This window comes from Cervus canadensis, chromosome 5 (assembly GCF_019320065.1).
Source record: "Cervus canadensis isolate Bull #8, Minnesota chromosome 5, ASM1932006v1, whole genome shotgun sequence".
In the NCBI taxonomy this organism is placed as follows: domain Eukaryota; kingdom Metazoa; phylum Chordata; class Mammalia; order Artiodactyla; family Cervidae; genus Cervus; species Cervus canadensis.
In genome coordinates this window covers 4,002,019-4,021,809 of record NC_057390.1, presented here as the reverse complement: position 1 = coordinate 4,021,809, position 19,791 = coordinate 4,002,019, and the positions used below count along the sequence as shown (strand labels likewise).

The 19,791-nt window shown below is 48.7% G+C and overlaps 1 protein-coding gene across 6 annotated transcripts in view; it reads left to right on the top strand.

Moving 5' to 3' along the window:
• Positions 1-19,791, top strand: part of CRACDL (CRACD like) — a 125,434-nt gene that overhangs the window by 88,201 nt on the left and 17,442 nt on the right. For all 6 annotated transcript variants that reach the window (XM_043467894.1, XM_043467895.1, XM_043467897.1 and 3 more), the window contains exons 4-6: positions 9,334-9,469; positions 9,802-9,966; positions 15,452-15,679. In XM_043467894.1, the coding sequence (XP_043323829.1) occupies positions 9,334-9,469; positions 9,802-9,966; positions 15,452-15,679 (529 nt within the window). The remainder of the gene's footprint in view (positions 1-9,333; positions 9,470-9,801; positions 9,967-15,451; positions 15,680-19,791) is intronic.

The window sequence follows — 19,791 nt, the reverse complement described above, 5'->3', positions numbered from 1 at the left end:
TAAACCTTGAGTAACTGAATAAGAAAATTTTCCATTAGAGAGGAGTAGGGGGAAGGCATCTTACTTTACTTCTTAGGAAAAATCATCCAAAAAACATTGTTCTCTACAAAATCTGGGAAAGTTGCTCGGTCGTGTCTGACTGTTTGTGACCCCGTGGACTATACAGTCCATGGAATTCCCCAAGCCAGAATACTGTAGTTGGTAGCCTTTCCCTTCTCCAGGAGATCTTCCCAACCCAGGGATCGAACCCAGATCTCCCGCATTGCGGGCAGATTCTTTCCCAGCTGAGCCACAATGGAAGCCCAAGAATAGCGGAGTATGGAACCGGGGTCTCCTGCACTGCAGGCAGATTCTTTACCAGCTGAGCTACCGGGAAGCCAACCCAAGTCTCCCGCATTGCAGGTGGACTCTTTACCAGATGAGCCACAGGGGAAGGCCCTCCCTCCAAAAAAAAAACATTGTTAGGAAGAACAAAACCAATAGGTATGAAATATGGGAAAGTCTAGTGAAGAAATCCTTATTTCCTAACTTGTACTTCATCAAAATATAGTTACAATGCATATGCTTCAATTATTCTAGCAGTTATTTCTGTGAGTAAAAGGAGGGAAAAAAACAACAGATTTGTTGCCTTGTCAGACTTTATGTTTCTTTTAAACAACATTGGCACCTTAATTTGAGAATAAAACTCTTTGGGAGGCATAATGACCCTGGAATTGGTTCACAGACCTTACTGAGACAGGGTCACCGGCTCCAGAATCCCTGGGAAGGGTCCCGTCTCCTCCCTCCTCACTGTCTCCTCGCCCATCTCTAAGGGAGTAGAAATTACACTAGTGTTCCATTCCCAGGTGGCGCTAATGGTAAAGAACCCGCCTGCCTGCCAGTGCAGGAGACATGAGAGATGTGAGTTCGATCCCTGGGTTGTAAAGTTCCCCTGGAGGAGGGCACAGCAGCCCACCCCAGTATCTCCTGTCCTGGAGATTCCCATGGACAGAAGAGCCTGCAGGGCTACAGTGCGTGGGGTCACAAAGAGTCAGACAAAACTTAAGCAACTTTGCACGTGGGTACGGAAATAATACTGACCACTTGGTGGCACCAAATGACTAAAGAGGAGCGATTAGAGTTTTGTCTTTGAGTGTTTTTCCTGGTGTTGGCGGGGAGCAAGAAGCACCCACGTGTAGCTTGAGAAGAGCGAGCTCTGCACGCATTTTTTAAAAGGCAGCTCCAGACGCTCAGGGAGCCAGAGATGATAATGTTGCTCACTTTTACATGTCTTCACTGGGCCGGCCCCAGGGACATTATAACACTTGCTCCCCCCACCCCCGCCCCCGCACACCCTGTCTCTCCACCAAAACGCAGACAAGAAACGAGAGCATAGCTGGAGGGGTGAGCTGGGCTGAAATGACCTGTCCACTTGTCCATCTTCTATCGCCAGCGTCCGTGGACAGTGCGCTTTTCATCCTTGTGTTCTCAGCTCCTGGCGGGGGCCAGTCAGTGACTGGTGGAGGCTCCCTGGAGTGCTGCTAAAAGAGGAAGCTTGCTGTGGGGTAGGGGCGAGGCTCAGGAAGCAGAGATGAGACAACATCTTCTCTTTTTTTATCCCAGATTTACTGAGAGATCACTGGTAGATAACACTGTGGGAGTTCTAAAGCGTACACTGTGTTGATTTAATGCACTTACACATGGCCAAATGATCACCACCATAGCATTCAGTAATACCTGCATCACGTCACCTAATTACTATTTCTCTTTTGCGGTGAGAACGTTTAAGATCTACTCTCGTAGCAATTTTCAAGTATGTAATATGGTATAATTAACTTTAATCATCATGCTGCACCAGCTGTGCTGTAGCCCCTGAACTTACTCACCTTATGGCTGGAAGTTTGTACCCTTTGACAACATCTCCCTGTTCCCCCTACCCCCCAGCCCCTGGTAACCACCGTTTAATCTTTGTGTCTGTGTTTGCAAAGTCACTTCAGTTGTTTCCAACTCTTTGCCACCCTGTAGACCATAGCCCACCAGGCTCTCCTGTCCATGGGGTTCTCCAGGCAAGAATACTGGAATGGGTTGCTTTCTTTTTTAGATTCCACATGTGAAGTCATGGAGTATTTGTCTTTATCTGACCTGTCTCACTTAGCCTAATGCCTTCAGCGCCCATCCATGTTGTTGAAGATGGAAGGATGTCCTTCCTTCTCGTGAATAAATAATATTCTGTTGTACTTCTGTATCACACCTTCTTCATCCGTCCACCCACTGAGAGACCCCTGGGTTGTCTCCATGTTTTGGCTGTTGTAAATAGTGCTGCAGTGAATATGGGAGTTCAGATGTCTCTTCAAGATCCTGTTTTTATTTCCTTCAGATAAATACCCAGAAGCAGAATTGCTGGATCATATGATAGTTCTGTTGATTCTTTTAACGTTTTGAGGAACCTCTATGCTGTTCTCCATAGCGACTACCCAGCAACAGTGCAAAACCGTTCCCTTCTCTCCACATCCTTACTATAACTTCTCTCCTTTAATTTTTGTAAAAGCCATTCTCATAGACGAAGTGATGTCTCTTTGTTTTTGATTTGCACTTCCTTGATGGCTGGGGATGTTGAGTACCTTGTCACCTGCCCGTTGGCCAACTATTGTCTTTGACAAAATGTCTGTTTAGATCTTCTCATTTTGTAATTGGATTGGGTTTTTGCTGTTGAGTTATATGAGTCCTTTATAAATGTTACTATTTTGGATATTATCCCCTTACCAAATACAAGTTTGCAAATATTTTTTCCCCTTCAGTAAATTACCTTTTCATTTCATTGATGGTTTCCTTTGCTGTGCAGAAGCTACTTAATGAGATGTAGTCCTACTTGCTTGTTTTTGCTTTTGTTTCCTTTGCTTTGATGTCAGATTCAGAAACTCATTTCCAGATGTCAGGGTGCTTACTCCTTATTTTTTCTTCTAGGAGTTTTACAGTTTCAGGCCTTACATTCAAGCCTTTAATCCATTTTGATTTTTGTGTATGGTGTGAGATAGTGATCCAGTTTCATCCTTTTGCATGCGACTATCCAAGTTTTCCAAACACTGTTTACTGAAGAGACTGTCCTTTCCCCGTGGTATATTCTTGGTTTCTATGTCATGGAGTAATTGACAGCATAAGAGACAAAAACTTAAAGGTGCTCTTTAGTCTCTGTGAAGAGTCCGTGAGCCTGCTAGACTTTGCAGAAACTTCTCATCAATCACTGTGGGCAAAAAGGCCCACTATCGGGGTTTCCCTGGTGGCTTAGAGGTATAGAATCCACCTGTCAATGCAGGGGACACTGGTTCGTTCCCTGGTCCAGGAAGATCCCACGTGCCTCAGATCTGCTAAGCCTGTGTGCCACAACTGTTGAGCCTGTACTCCAGAGCCCGGGAGCTGCACCCGCTGAAGCCTACGTGCTCTAGAGCCTGTGCTCCACGGCAAGAGAAGCCACTGCAGTGAGAAGCCTGCACACCACTCAAGAATCGCCCATGCTCTCCACAACTAGGGAAAGCCCACATACAGCAACAAAGACCCAGCACAGCCAAAGAAAAGAAAACAAATTTACGAAGAAAAAAGTCCTACTCACCGAGGTGCATTAATGCTGACAAACCACGTGAAACCCTGTAGATTTGAAAAAGTTGATGCCCATTTATTGAGTCAATGTGGTTATGCTTCTTGAGTCTCTTAATCTATTGGCTTGGCCAAAAAGTTTGCTTGGGTTTTCCTTAAGCTCTTATAGAAGGGACTCTTCTGCTGGTCCAGTGGCTAAGACTTTATGCTCCGAATTCAGGAGTTCATGGTTTGATTCCTGGTCAGGGAACTAGATCCCACATGCTACAACTACTGGTTTGCATGCTGCAACTAAAGATCATGCCTACTGCAACTAAAACCAGGTGTAGCCAAATGAACAAATATTTTTTTAAAAAGAGACCCTATAGAAAACCCTGTCCCACTTTTTCGCCAACCCAATGTAGCAATTTTACTTCACCACCCCACCTTCCCACTTTGTTTCATGTCACTGATCTGATGGAGACTATCCCACAATCTCCATTTGTTTTCTTTTGGTGTGATTGATCGCATCCCTGTATTCTCTGAATTTCTTGTAAAGTAGTAGATGGATCTGGATACTTAATTAGAGGTGGATTCAAGATGGTGCTGGTACTTGCTGACCCATCACATCATTAGGCACCTGCTTTCTGCTTGTCTCACTTCTGGTGATGCCGAGACTGAGTCGTGGACTCAGGGGTTCTTTCTTATCTGATCCCTCCATCAACCCTTATCTGGTGGTTTTTATACCTGTTGATGCTCACTCAGTGCTCATCTACTTTTGCTTTATTGACTGCGCCGAAGCCTTTGACTGTGTGGATCACAGCAAACTGGAAAATTCTTAGAGAGATGTGAATACCAGACCACCTGACCTACCTCCTGAGAAATCTGTATGCAGGTCAAGAAGCATGGATATGGTAGCATGGAAGCAGGGAAGCATAGAACTGGACATGGAACAACAGACTGGTTCCAAATTGGGATAGGAGTACATCAAGGCTGTATATTGTCACTCTGCTTATTTAACTTATATGCAGAGTACATCATGAGAAATGCTGGGCTGGAGGAAGCACAAACTGGAATCAAGATTGCCAGGAGAAATATCAATAACCTCAGATACACAGATGACACCACCCTTATGGCAGAAAGGGAAGAAGAACTAAAGAGCCTCTTGATGAAAGTGAAAGAGGAGAGTGAAAAAGTTGGCTTAAAGCTCAACATTCAGAAAACTAAGATCATGGCATCTAGTCCCATCACTTCATGGCAAATAGACGGGGAAACAATGGAAACAGTGAGAGACTTTATTTTCTTGGGCTCCAAAATCACTGGAGATGGTGACTGCAGCCATGAAATTAAAAGATGTTTGCTTCTTGAAAGAAAAGTTATGACCAACCTAGACAGCACATTAAAAAGCAGAGACATTACTTTGCCAACAAAGGTCCGTCTTGTCAAAGCTATGGTTTTTCCAGCGGTCATGTATGGATGTGAGAGTTGGACTATAAAGTTGAGCGCCAAAGAATTGATGCTTTTGAACTGTGGTGTCAGAGAAGACTCTTGAGAGTCCCATGGACTGCAAGGAAATCCAACCAGTCAATCCAGGTTTCTCTGTTCATGGAAATTCTCCAGGCAAGAATACTGAAGTCGGTTGCCATGTCCTCCTCCAGTGGATCTTCCCAACCCAGGGATCAAACCCAGGTCTCCTGAATTGCAGGTGGATTCTTTACCAGCTGAGCTACCAGGGAAGCCTGATATAAGACTACCAATTAATAATATTAGACTTAGAATTACACTGAATCACCAGGGAAGTCCCAATCTTTATTTATTTTTATGCTCACATTATCCCATCTTATGGTACTGAGGGTCACTTCAGATTAGTTCCTTGTTCTTTTGATGTTTTGACATTCCATTTGTTTCTGAAGGGTTCTTTTCTTTCTTGCCTGTTGAGAAATTTTAGATTATTTTGCACATTTCCTGCACTAGACCTGTAATCAGCCATTTCTTCACAGGTTCCTTTAGCGTGAAGTGGTTTTTAGAGACCACAGCTTGCCTGCCAGAGCTGATGATTGTTAGTTGTTCAGTTACTCAGTCACGTCCAACTCTTTGTAACCCCATGGACTGCAGCACATCAGACTTCCCTGTCCATCACCATCTCCCGGAGTTTGCTCAAACTCATGTCCATTGAGTCGGTGACGCCATCCAACCATCTCATCCTCTGTTGCCCCCTTCTTCTCCTACCCTCAATGTTTCCCAGCATCAGGGTCTTTTCCAGCAAGTTGGCTCTTTGCATCAGGTGGCCAAGGTATTGGAGCTTCATCTTCAGCATCAGTCCTTCCAATAAATATTCAGGGTTGCTTTCCTTTAGGATTGACTAGTCGGCTGTCATTGCTTCTAAGCCTTTCCACTAGATATAGCTAGGAAATGTTTTTTTTTTTTTTAAGAGAGAAAAATAAATCATTAATTCACTAATATTTCCAGTTCAGATTTAATTTTACAAAAATTTTACTTCCTTAATTCTTTGTTTGAATTCATTTTTCTCTAATACTGGAAATCTTGGTTCTTAATGAGACTAACAAAATTATTTTCTTCATCATATAATATACTTACAATAATTTTATTACACCCTTCCCCACACAGAGGTTATATACTATAAAGATCATTCTGTGTTGTTTTTTTTTAAATCAACATTGCTACTAATATAAGAATTAAAATTTGCTGTCTTTGTGTTTTTGGGTCTTAGAATGTATCCTGTTATGGATGCAGAGTGAAGAGTCGCTTGGATATCAAGCTAAAGTCTCTTGAAATCATTCTTTTCTCTGTGTGGTTATGCCAACAACCTGATATAAAATTAGACTTGTTTGTTTTCTGGTTTTAGAGACCAATTGATTTCCCTTCTTGTTTGGTTTCGTCTTTTAACTATGCCAAATGTTTACATAGTTTCAAAGACAAAATTGTAATTGTAAGTAAATACTCTGGAACCCTATCTCCCCATCTTGTTCTGTTCACCAAGGAGACTGTTTTTATTCATTTGTTCCTCAGCCTCCATTTTTTATTTTTGAAAGAATATACATGGGAACTTTCCTGGGGGTCCAGTGGTTGAAACTCCTTGCTTCCAATACAGGGGGTGCAGGCTCAAGCCCTGGTCAGGGAACTAAGATCCCACATGCTGCCCAGTGCAGCCAAGACATTAAAATAACAAAAACAAAAGGCCTTTTAAAAGACATACACAAACACACGTATGTTCATACATGTCCGTACCCTGCTCCCACTCAGAGCTAACCCACCATAAACACAGCTCATGTTTATTTTTCCCTTCGTAGGCTCTGGTGTCGCCTGTAGCCAAGGACGCGCCTCACCCCCTGGTCACCTGCAGAGCCTCTGTTATCTCTTACCTGACGTCCCATAGCTTATTCATCCACCGACTGGGGGGCATGTGGTCTGTCTCCCGCCTTTTGCGTTTATAAATGCTGCTGTCATCGGTGGCCTTGAGCATAGGGCATTTTCTGTCTTCACGGTGGGTCTTTTCCACGCTCTCTTGAATTCTAGTCACTTGCAGAGCGGAGGTGTTTGGGCAGTGATTATGGTTTCAGAGGCTGGGAGGGAGCCCCAGGTGTGCCTGTGACCTTTGTGACGAGTTGTTGGCAGAGGGGCCCTCCTGATTCTTTCACTGGGCCTCACTCTCTCCCAGACATGTGAGGACACTTGTGAACCTCAAGTTCCGCACTTACACACTTACTGTGCTGGCTGGAAGTGTTACTGACCAGGGTTCTTGGCCTCCTTGGGCTTTCCAGGTTTTGCAGGTGGTAAGGAATCAAGCTGCCAATGCAGGAGACACAGGGGATGCAGGTTCAATCCCTGGGTCGGGAAGATCCCTTCGAGAAGGAAATAGCAACTCACTCCAGTATTCTTGCCTGGGAAATCCCATGGACAGAGGAGCCTGGTGGGCTACAGTTCATAGGGTCGCAAAGAGTCAGATATGACTGAGCAACTTAGCATAATCAATAGAAATAGAGGCCAGAGAAGAAATTCAGGCAAGGCTTTACATGGGCCCCTGCTAAAACAGGAGGAAATGACAACAAGCAATAGTTTCTCTTGCTTGCTGGTTCCTTGAGAAGGGATAAACTTGTTCCTTATATGGGGTGAGGGTAGAGGTGTGTCCAGGGGTCGGGCTAGAGGGGTGGCTTGGGTGGTTTGCCCACCCCTTAGCTGGAGCTGTGTGCAACGGACATGCACAGCCCCCTGCTCTTGCTCCCCTCTCTTCAGAAGTAGCAGTTGGGTTTTCTGGTCTCTTCGTATCTTCTGTCCAGAATTTGCCCCAGCTGCATATGCGTGCAGTTATTTTCAGTCCCATGCCGTTTCCTCGTATTTTGTTGCTCTCGAAGAGGTGTGCCCAGGTGCAAGCATCGCAGCTCTACCGCGCAGGGCCCCAGGGCCCGGGCGTCTCACATCACCAACCAGCGCAGTTAGGTCTGTGGTGGAGCAGGGCACACACAGGCGTCCCCAGGGTCTCCCAGGGGACAGGATGCCCAGGGCGGGGTGGGGGGGCAGCGCTGGTGCTGAAGATGGCAGTGTCTGCGGGCCGGGCTTTCCTTCCTTCTCTGTCTCGTCTGAGTCACCTCCTTCCACCTATTGTTCAGGTTGCCAGTGCCACTAGGAAAGTCTGACACGGACTGCCACAACCTCTTAGGACGTTTGTGAACATCCTGTGGGTTCCGTTTCCAATTGGAGCCTGGAGCTTGGGGCCGGGGAAGGGGCTGCGCCGATGACGCCCGAAGGGCCTGCCATCTACACACTGGCCGAGTCACACTAATAACATCACCAGTAGTGGGGGGGGGGGGGCGGGCGTGGCTTTGCACTTGGCGGTTTTCATTTCATAAATTGTTTATTCATTTATTTTCGGCTGTGCTGGGTCTTCCTTGCTGCCCGGGCTTTTACACTAGTCTGTGGAGTGAGCGGGTTGCAGCCCTCGGGCTTCTCGCTGCGGTGGCTTCTCCTGCTGCAGAGCCCGCTCCAGGGCTCTCGGGCTCAGTGGTTGCTGCTCCTGGGAGGGAGCTCCGGCTCGAGAGCTGTGGCCCAGGGCTTAGCTGCTGCGAGGCATGCAGGGTCTTCCTGATCTGTTCTTTTGTTGTTAGTCACCCAGTCATGTCTGACTCTGAAACCCCGTGAGCTCTAACCCACTAGGCTCCTCTGTCCTTGGGATTTCCCAGGCAAGAAACTGGAACATTCCCTTCTCCAGGCTATCTTCCTGACCCAGGGATTGAACCCATGTCTCCTGCATTGCCAGGTGGATTCTTTACCACTGGGCTACCCGGGAAGCCCCCAATCCTCATTTCAAATTCAGGAATGTGCTCTGGACCACATGCCTCTGTCCAGCAGGCCCTCATTCTCCTGTGCAAACACGGCCTCCAGCCCCCCAAGGGAGTGCATGCTCGCCCACAAGGGACGACCTGAGCCTCTCCGGGCGTGCAGCATGGCCCACTCCACAGCCTGCCAGGCAGCCCAGGCCCCCTGCCAGCCCTTCCTCTCTGCAGGCCTGCTGTTCTGGACTTCTCACCTCATCAGACCTTGGTTTTCCCCTTAATGAAAAGAATTCACACCACCTTCAGATATGTCAGGAAAATTCCTAGCTCTACAAAGCTTCCAATAGTTGACCGTGGTATTTGATGGAAACTAAACGTGGCTAGAGGGTTGCTGCAGGATGTGCCCTTACCCTCATACCCCTACATTCATCCCGAGCCCCCCTGGGGGAGAGACGGGGGCACACCCATAGTCACAGCGCCTCTTTCTTTCTAGGGACTCGAGGGGCACTCTGGGAAGCCGGGCCCTCTCCCACGACAGTATTTTCATCCCTGAATCGGGGCAGGACCCTCCTCGGCCCGTGCGGGTGTTTTCCCAAGAAAATGTGTGCGACCGGATTAAAGCTCTGCAGGTAAACTTTTCTGGGCAGCGGATATGCATTGGGAAGTCTTAAAATGATTCGTGCTTTTCCTTGATATATTTTAAAGCCTAATCGAATGCACATCACAGCTCTCCCAAGACTCGCCCAGTTAGTTACAACTGGACCATGTCTCATTCTCATTTATAACCACTCACTTTCAAGATGACAGCGGGAGAACTGGTGGCAGACACTGAGTTTATTTAGCTCCCCGGCCTGGGCAAGAATGTTAAAAATACCTCCAGAATGAAGGAATTACAGCAGGGGAATTTGGGGAGAAAAGTCACTGATGAAAACTACAGCAAATGTTCTTTATTCCAATCTAGTTAAAAATACAGTGCAATGTGAAAATGGGGCCGCCTCCTCCTCCCGGGAGCCTTCCAACCAAGCGGGGAGATGATGCCGGCATGAGCTCTGAGGATGATGGTCTGCCCAGGAGCCCCCCAGAGATGTCCCTGCTTCATGACATTGGTTCCGGCACTACCATAAAGGCAAGTGCAACCCGCGCCACCCCGGCTCCCTCCCCCTCCTCCCCCTGCCTCCACCCAGGGCCATCGGGGACTCTGGTGGACGCTGTGTGTGTTCCCCTAAGATTCCCGTGACGAGTCATGCTCAGTGCAGCCCGGAGGGATTCCAGCCAGCTCCCTGGAACCCACTGTCGGTCCTTGGGCTGTATTTATTTTCATTCTTTGAGCAGAAATTCAGGTCTCATTCAGGGATATGGTTTGGGGAACATTTTCCATGGTGGCTGTAGATCTGACGCAATCAACCTCATTTTTCCTGTCTGAGCAGATGACCAGACCAGGTATTCCATTTAAAAAAGGGAAACAGCTTTGAGTCTGCTTTCTGTCATCATGATATTTGGCTGGAGGGAGAAGGGGGCTTCCCAGGTGGCTCAGTGGTAAAGAATCTGCCTGCCAGTGCAGGAGACGTGAGTCTGATCCCTGGATCTGAAAGAGGATATGGCAACCACTCTGGTATTCTTTCCTGGGAAATCCCATGGACAGAGGAGCCTGGCAGGCTGCAGTCCGTGAGGTCACAAAGAGTCAGACATGACTGCGTGAGTGAGCACAAGAAGAGAGTGGTAACACATGATTTAGTCTAGGCTCCTGCATCTGAGTTTGTTGGTTTAGGGGTAGAAATGTGAGATGTGGCGCTGGTGGACAGGGCAGCAGGGAAAGTTTGACAAGCAGGAGAGGTGTCTCTGACCCCATAAGGTGGGGAACTGATCCCAGAAGCCCCCCATCCACTTTGAAATCCAGGAGGAAGAACTGAGCCTTTTTTCCTTGTATACAAACAACATAGCTCACAGTGCCACCATCTGAGTCCATAGGGTGGGCTGAATGATGAAATATTTATCACTGGTGTTACACGAATGCATAAATGACGAAACAGACGATCATTTTCCCTTTGTAGACAAGCCTCCTGGTGGGGTGGGTGGAGTTGGAATTACCAGTTCCACACCCACACCCTGCCTGTGTGCCCACGGAGGGTCTGAGTGCCCTGGTCAAGGGCCATCCTTGGTGGAGTTCTGCAGATTCTGTACTGCTCTGAAATAGATTCAGCAGCACTTCAGCTGGGAAGCTCAGAAGCTCCCCTGCAAAGGCAGATTGTTGTTCAGTCACTCAGTCGTGTTGACTCTTTGCAACCCCATGGACTGCAGCACACCAGGCTTCCCTGTCTTCCACTATATTCTGGAGTTTGCTCAGACTCATGTCCATTGAGTCGATGATGGCATCCAGCTCATCCTCTGTCATCCCCTTCTCTTCCTCCCTTCAATCTTTCCCAGCTTCAGGGTCTTTTCCAATGAGTCGGCTCTTCACATCAGGTGGCCAGAGTTTTGGAGCTGCAAATTCAGCATCAGTGCTTCCTGTGAATATTCAGGGTTGATTTCCTTTAGGATCGATTGGTTTGATCTCCTAGCAGTCCAAGGGGCTCTCAAGAGTCTTCTCCAGCACCAGAGTTCAGAAGCAGGAAAAGGAGTATTTACCTGACTTGGGTGTGGCTGTGGGTTCTCAGAAGGCAGAGGAAGGGCTGTGGTATAGCTGAGTGTGAACACACCCAGGGCAGGGGTTCCCACACAGCAGGCCAGAGAATGACTCCTTCCAGAATTCTGCCCTGCTTGCTCCACGAGCAGGTCAAAGGGCAGCGGGCCACCCATACCTGCTTTCCCAGCTGGACAAGAAAGCAGAGAAGACACGGGGGAAGGTGTGGCCCATCTCCTGGACTCCAAGCCCGCCCTGCACCCCTTAGGTGCAGGGAAGAGGTGACAGGCTGATGGCCGTGTAACACACATATCTTGGCATCTTCATTGGCGGAGCCTCAGGAATGGGTGTGATTTCGTGTGTTTTATACCCTGTGGTGGGGGAGCGTGAACCGCTATAGGCTGACTCACCTCCACCCCATCCCATGGTTCTCTGACTTTCCCAGCAACGTGGTTCTCTGCATTTAGCTGGGACAGACAGCACAGGAGAGTTGGTAGCTTCTAAATCTGTTAAGGATTCAAGTGTGAACCCAGCCTCAAACCCACAAAGTGCTATGATGCACAAATTCCATAGTCAGCTGACTGGGAGCCACTCATCCAGGGCAGGGCTGACCTTGTCCTCCTCAACATCCCTCCTTTCGTAGTGACGTTCTTTTTTTTTTTTTAATTGGGTAATAGGACCCATTCACTGGCATCATCGGTAACCAAAATTTGAGCCTTTAAGACTTAAAAAAAATAAAATATTTATTACTGTGCTTTTGAAGATGCAATGACCGTATTTTGTGCCCTGAAAGTTTTTAGGGCCCAAGGAGTCAACCAAGAGGGGGAAACAATGCACTCTTAAATGCATTTATGTAACACACAGCATTTGATATAATAGAACCATGAACCCCAAAAGGATGGGACTGTGGGCTGTTTGATCTTTTCCTGTTGTGACACCTCACACAGGCCCACTTGCTCAACAGAGAAACTTAATGAAGATTATTATGAAAAAAAGGTCTTCAGTAAAATGTATTTGGTGACACTGCCAAGGAAACACTTTCTGGTGGAATAGGTTTTTCAGAAAATATATGGGATTATTTTTAAAATTGCATTACCATGTGAGGTAACAACAGATGATGTTTGCTTAGGTAAAAGGACACCTCAGAGGTCCTTGCCTGGGTTTTCTGCCATTAAGTAGCTAACGGGGGGCCCAGGGTGGCAAACTGGCAGGTCTCATTTGCTCTGGGTGATGAAGGAAGAGAGCAAGGGAGACGGTAGCGCTCTGCCGGCAAAAGGTGACACATCGTCACTGCCAGTGAGGCCGCAGCCTAGATCCGTCACCTCTGGGGTCTGGCGGGGCACGGGATGGACTCGGGCAGCTCCGTGCCTCCCCTTCTCCCCCCAGACCTGCCCCGTGCAGGGACCCGTTCCCCATGCACCACACTCCACCCCCTCCTCCGTGGCAGGGCCCCTCTTTGTGAGAATGGTCAGGGTAAAGTAGCTGTCACCCAGGGTCACCCCACAGAAGCCTCTCAATCCCAGGCTACTTCCTCAGGGCTCTTTGATCCATAGTCCCCCAACAAAGAGCAACTTGTTAGACTCTTACTAAATGCTCCGCTTCCAGAATCATCCAGAAGCACAGATTCCAGGAAAACTGGGGCACTGGGAGCAAGCAGTGAGCTCCAGAAGCTGCCGGCCCGCAGATAGAAAGACAAGTCAGCTTCTCCTCCTCTCCCGGATCTCAGCCCAGCTCACGTAGTTGCTTCACAGCTTGATTCTCCTTGATCAGGAAGTGGCCCCAAGGACTCTCAGAACGACAGCTCAGACAGAGGCGAGGGTCCAGTTCCCTTTCAGGAAGACGAGCAGTGATGGCCCAAGTTCAGTGTCAGAGACGTTCAGCTCCTTCCCAGACCCCCTCCTCAGAGCCAGGGTGGACCATCTGCTCGGACGGTGCACTCAGGGGAGCCCCATGAAGAGCAGGCAGGGAATATTGGTCCTTCAGGTTTACAAAGGCGTGACCCCGGCCCATGTAGTCACTGGGGATCGCTCTCGCTTGCGGAGTGAGAGTCACCCCATGTGCAGAGCAGTTCGTCTTGTTTGCTCTCTTGATTCCCAGGCAGTAAGAAAGAAGACCCAAATCTCAGCAAGCGTGCATATCACTGTCCCTCCAGACAAAGGGTTCTGACATGGAGTCAGAATGACATGGACTCATCCTGCTGTGACTTTAAGGAGAACTACCTGGGGAAGACATCACCTGTCCAGTCACAGGTGACTTCCCGAGTCATCAGCGATTGGGTGGGAGTCAAAGCCATGGGCACAGAGGGAGACATGGCCATGTCTTATGGTTCATGTAAAAATTTTTTCCTATTTTATTCCCGTACGAACCCAAATCGATAAAACCACAGAACTAAAAGAGATTATATTCACTTAGATTCCTCTCTCCCTCACTTTATTTATTTATTTTTACAAATAGATTTTTTTAAAAAATTTTTTGGCTGCACAGCATGTGGGATCTTAGTTCCTCGACCAGGGATTGAACCTGTGCCTCCTGCAGTGGAAACTTGGAGTCTTAAACCACTGGCCTTCCAGGGAAGTCCCACCCCCTCATTTTAGTAGTTGTCTTCTCCCAGTAGACAGGGATAAACTTCATACTTGCATCAGATCAGTTCAGTTCAGTCACTCAGTCGTGTCCGACCCTTTGTGACTCCATGGACTACAGCACGCCAGGCCTCCCTGTCCATCACCAACTCCCAGAACTTACTCAAACTCATGTCCATCAAGTTGGTGATGCCATCCTACCATCTCATCCTCTGTTGTCCCCTTCTCCTCCCACCTTCAATCTTTCCCAGCATCAGGATCTTTTCCAATGAGTCAGTTCTTCACATCAGGTGGCCAAAGTATTGGAGTTTCAGCTTCAACATCAGTCCTTCCAATGAACACCCAGGATTGATCTCCTTCAGGATGGACTGGTTGGATCTCCTTGCAGTCCAAGGGACTCTCAAGAGTCTTTTCCAACACCATAGTTCAAAAGCATCAATTCTTCGGCATTCAGCTTTCTTTATAGTCCAACTCTCACATCCATACATGACTACTGGAAAAACCATAGCTTTGACTAGACAGACTTTTGTAGGCAAAGTAATGTCTCTGCTTTTTAATGTGCTGTCTAGGTTGGTCATAGCTTTTCTTCCAAGGAGCAGGCGTCTTTTAATTTCATGGCATCAGATAGTAGGAGATAATTATGTTAACAGGCCCCTGGCCACCTGTATCATCGTGTTGCTGCCTCATTCCTGAGAAGACCATTGACTAAATCATATTGAGGTGCATAAACTTATGGTCTTGAGTTAAAATGTAAACATTGCACCACCTCACACCCATTATGACAGCTACTGTTAAAAAAAAAAAAAAACCAACCCAGAAAATAACAAGTGTTGGTGGAGAGAATACAGAGACATTGATACCCTTGTGCAGTGTTAGTGGAAATGTAAAATAGTGCAGCTGCATGGAAATCAGTATGATGGTTCCTGAAAAAAATTAAACATGAAGTTACCTAGTGTTAGAAGCGTTAGTTGCTTAGTCATGTCTGACTCTTTGCAACCCCATGGACTGTAGTCTGCCAGGCTCCCCTGTCCATGGGATTCTCCAGGCAAGAATACTGGAGCATTCTTTCTCTTCTTTCACACTCCTGGGCCTTCCCCATGACTTTCAGAGATGGGGCCAAGCCAGACCCCACCCTCGGAGGAATCGGGCTGGTCAGTTTCATGGGAGAAAGTTCCTTGTCTGAAGCACCTGTGCAGCTGCTGTGGGTGGGCGAAGGCAGAGTCACCCAGCCATGGAGCACCTCAGACTCGGGTTCCTGGAAATGAGTGATGGGCCTGCAGGGTTGACCCACCATTTCAAACCCCGAGCCCACAGACGAGCATGATGAAAGGGGAGGCGGATGTGCTGGCTGTGCTGTTTGCTGTCTTATCAGGAGGCTGATGCTTGGCCTGTCTGCTCCCTGTCCCCTGAAGGTCTGTGTGGTTTCCTCGTCCCGGCCGCAGTCTCCAGACCAGCTCTTCTCCAGGCAAGCGAGCGAAACTTCCACCTCCCCTAGGACCTCGGACAGCAGCATGGTGCCCGTGGCTGACTTCGATTACCCGCCAGAGTTCTCCTCCTGCCTGGACAACTCTGCGGCCAAGCACAAGCTCCTCGTCAAGCCCCGCAACCAGCGATCCAGCAAGATGAGGCGGCTGTCCTCGGTAACCGGGCAGAGGCAGGGTGGGCAGGCCCCAAGCACCCAGACACCCTGCTCCTCCCCTGCAGGGTCCCCATCCTCTGAGCCACCACCTACTCCGTGAGACCTAAGATCTGTGGGACCACGATCAGACTCCAGAAGCTGGGGGTGCTCGGGGTTTCAACCCAAGTCAGATAAGCCCCTCCCAACAAAAACACTTATATATTTGTTCGGTCATTCATTCTGTAGCATGTGCCAAGAACCTGCTGTGAGCCATGGGGCCCCTCGTTTCCACTGCCTTCAGTGTGATGTCCACACTGCAGGCCTGGCATGACCAGGCCCTGCCTGCTTATCTCCTCCTGTTCTCACTGAACATGTTTTGACTTCCTTTCTTCTTTTGGAGCTCAGCAGGTTGTCACCCACCCCAGGCCTTAGGACCTGCTGTATCCCCTGCTTGGGACACCCCCTATTCAGCCCTTTGGGGGGATGGGCTCCCAGGTCCTCCCTATGAGGTTCCCCCTGAGCATCCTGTGGAAAGCAGCCCCCCTGCCCATCACCGTGGGCACTTTTTCCATGGCACTGGCCACACACAGATGTGACCTTTGTAAATGGAGGCACTTAGGTTTCGCTGATGGTTGAGACAGTAAAGAATCTGCCTACAATGCAGAAGACCTGGATTCAATCCCTGGGTCGGGGAGATCCCCTAGAGAAGGAAGTGGCAATCCACTCCAGTATTCTTACCTGGAGAATTCCATGGACAGAGGGGCCTGGCAGGCTTCAGTCCTTGGGGTCACAAAAAGTCGGGCATGACTGAGTGACTAGCACTTTTTCACTTTCTGTGAGAAGACTGTGCTTCTAGCCCCAGAGAACACTAGTCACAGAGATGCCATCCCCGTGGATGTTAGTGGAATGCCTGAATGAATGATCAAACAGGTGAGTGAGTGAACGACCAGGAAGAAGCTGAACAACTAGAATGGACACTGCCTGGGGAGAGGACCCCCCTAGCACAGAGGGGTGGTGCCCTGTAAGGATGGACCCCTCCTTAGAGGTGCTGCCCAGGGCAGTCGTCAGCTTGTCCCCCTGGGAGCTGAGAGCTCCCTCGTGCAGTGAATCAGGTTCACGGGACAGTTATCACCCTCACCGCTGCCGTGCCTCATCCCCAGAGGAGCTGAGACACAGGGTGTGGGGCCTGCCTGGCCACAGAGAAGGACAGGGCTAAGAAAGGGATACTCAGAGATGGACATCCCTTCCTCCTTCCCTCAGGACAAGATCATGAGGTATTGATGAGGTACCAGGGCAAGCTGGACACTTCAGCTGGAGGCAGTGGGTGGGCCCTCTCAGATTCCAGGGACGCCCTGGAGAGAGTGGCTTTTCCTCTGGGCATGTGGAAGGCGCTTTTCTTTTTTTTCCTCCCTGTCTGTCTCTTGCTTATTATATTATGGAAGTGGTTTATAATTTATGTGTCAGAACTAAAATTCTAGAGTTGATATAATTGCTTTACGGACTAGATTTTAAATAAAGGGAATAGTGATGAACTCAGAGATGGTATAATTTGCCCAGTCATACATAAGTTTTGTTCTTCATCTAAAGGTTTACATGAAGTAACGTAGGATTTTCACATTCTTTGATTGTGGAAGGCGGTTTTTAAACTCAGGCCAGCAGGATTGAATTCCGAGGGAAATAACGCTGCAGAAAGGAGGAGGCCATGTTACCTTCAGGCTAATGTCCTGTCCTGTCCCCCCCTGCAGACTGGGGGGACCTAGGTATTTGGGCAAATGCTTATGTTTGCAGTGTCTCTCCAGTTAAAGGCTCAGTGCCATGGGGACTTGCACGACCCAGTAACTCCAATCTGCCTGTCCTCATGCTGACGGCAGCCACAGGACCAGGGCAAAGCCAGCTCCCTCTGGCCCTCAGGTCTGAGCTTCCTTCCAGTGGGGATGTCTTTTGCCCTGGAAGCGGGTGTGTGTAGCCAGCCACTGCCTGGCCAGGACTTGGCAGCAGGAAGCCTAGCTCATAATCCGGGTGGAAATATATCATCCTCTCTTACTGTCCCCTGGGCAGAGCTCATCCTCTTTCTTTACTTTTGAACTTGACTTAGCTTTTGAACCCCATCTTTTAGAATAAGAAGATTTCAGACTGATTTACTGATTTACACAGACTGATTTAGGCAGTCTGTGTAAACCCAGTCATTCCTCGATTTAAACTCTGTCTTCTGCACATCTTGCCCCCTTTCTGGGTCAGGAGCAGACATGGATACGTTTTTGGGGGTGTCTGTATTTTCTGGATTGCACAGAGGTGTCACCTGTGTCACTGTTGGGTCCATACCAGCTTCCTCCTTCCTGGCCCCCCACTGTAACCCCTTTGGAGCTGCCAGTGGCTCAAGCTGGATGTACCCAAGCCAGGCCTGCTCCTCAACTTTATGCTGACTTAGCCTGAGTTCCAGTCATTTTAAGACATGACCCATATCCTAAAGGATTTCCACATCAAGGATTTCCCGCAGTGACAAAAGACCAGTAAAACCTTGCGTGCTTGCTAAGTCGCTTCAGTTGTGGCCGACTCTTTGCAACACTATGGACTGTAGCCCGCCAGGCTCCTCTGTCCATGGGATTCTCCAGGCAAGGATACTGGGATGGGTTGCCATGCCATCCTCCAGGGGACCTTCCTGACCCAGGGATTGAACCCACGTCTCTTACATCTCCTGCATTGGCAGGTGGGTTCTTTACCACTAGCACCACCTGGGATAACCCAATAACACCTTAGGAACCTGCAACCTTTGAAAATTCTTCTGGGAGTTTCACATATTCCTCTTTTTAAACCAGAGGAATAGGGTTGTGCATCTTGGCACAGGTGGCTTTGGTGTCGTCACAAACATCCCAGTTATCTTGTGTGAGCAAGCAGATGCCAGCTGGAAAGTGTTAAAACAACAACAGATATCGCGGACAGTCCCCTGGGTGTCTCCTAAAAAGACGGGAGGAGGTCACTGCACGTGTGCAGCAGCCAGGGTGAAGCTTGACAAATCTGAAGACAGGCCTAAAGTCTTATTGAAACACCAGCCTCAACGCTCTTAGCCTTTTGGTCATTTACACATTTGCTTTTGAATGATCTTGCTTACCTTGATCTCCTTTCCTTCCTAAAAGAGGAGGACTTGACTTTGTGGATAGCAGGGAGGAAGTAGACTAACTGTAGATTACAGAGACCTTTCAGAAGAAAAATAGCAGGAGTGTTAGTCTCTCGGTTGTGTCTGACTCTTTGTGACCCCGTGGACTGTAGCCTGCCAGGCTCCTCTGTGGGATAGTCATTCCCTTCTCCAGGGGATCTTCCTGATCCAGGGATGGAACCCAGGTCTCCTGCATTGCAGGCAGATTCTTTGCTGTCTGAGCCACCAGTGAAGCCCCAAGGCTATGTCTCATTGTCACACCACACCAGGCGAGGCTTTCTTCAGGAGTGAAATTGGAGATAGCTCTGGAGGTCCTGGGGGAACCCTGGAGGTGAGCGGAGGGGCAGCCAGCCGACTAGTCACTCAGATCCAGAATCTGGCACATACAGTGGCAGGGGCTTGGCTTGACCTGAGTAGGGAGTGGGAGAAATAATTTAAAACCGAAGAATACAAGACTTCAAATTTAGCTGAGAAGTTTGGGCTTTGTCCTACAGAGATGGTTTGCTATTGACTGTGTTGGACATGACATTAACTGGCTTTTAGGCAAACCAGCCCGCCTTCACTATGAGTGCACAACCCTGGAGAAAGAGGGCACTGACATGGGACATGGGCTCGGGGGCAGCATGGGGGTCAGGGGGAACAGCTTTGCCCCTCAGCCACCTATTAGCTCAGTCTTGGCGGAGCCAGGGACCTCTTGGAGCTTCCAGTTCTCCAAGTGCAAAGGGGACATGAAAAGAAAGTGAAAGTGTTAGTCGCTTAGTTGTGTCCAGCTCTTTGCAACCCCATGGACTTTCTGTCCATGGGATTTCCCAGGCAAGAATACCGGAGTGGGTTGCCATTCCCTTCTCATGGGCATCTTCCAGACCCAGGAATGGAACCCGTGTCTCCTGCATTGGCAGGTGGGTTCTTTACCACTGGGCCACCTGGGAAGCCCTATGGGGAGGCCATCAGCTTCCTAATATTCGTCCATTGTCCCTTTA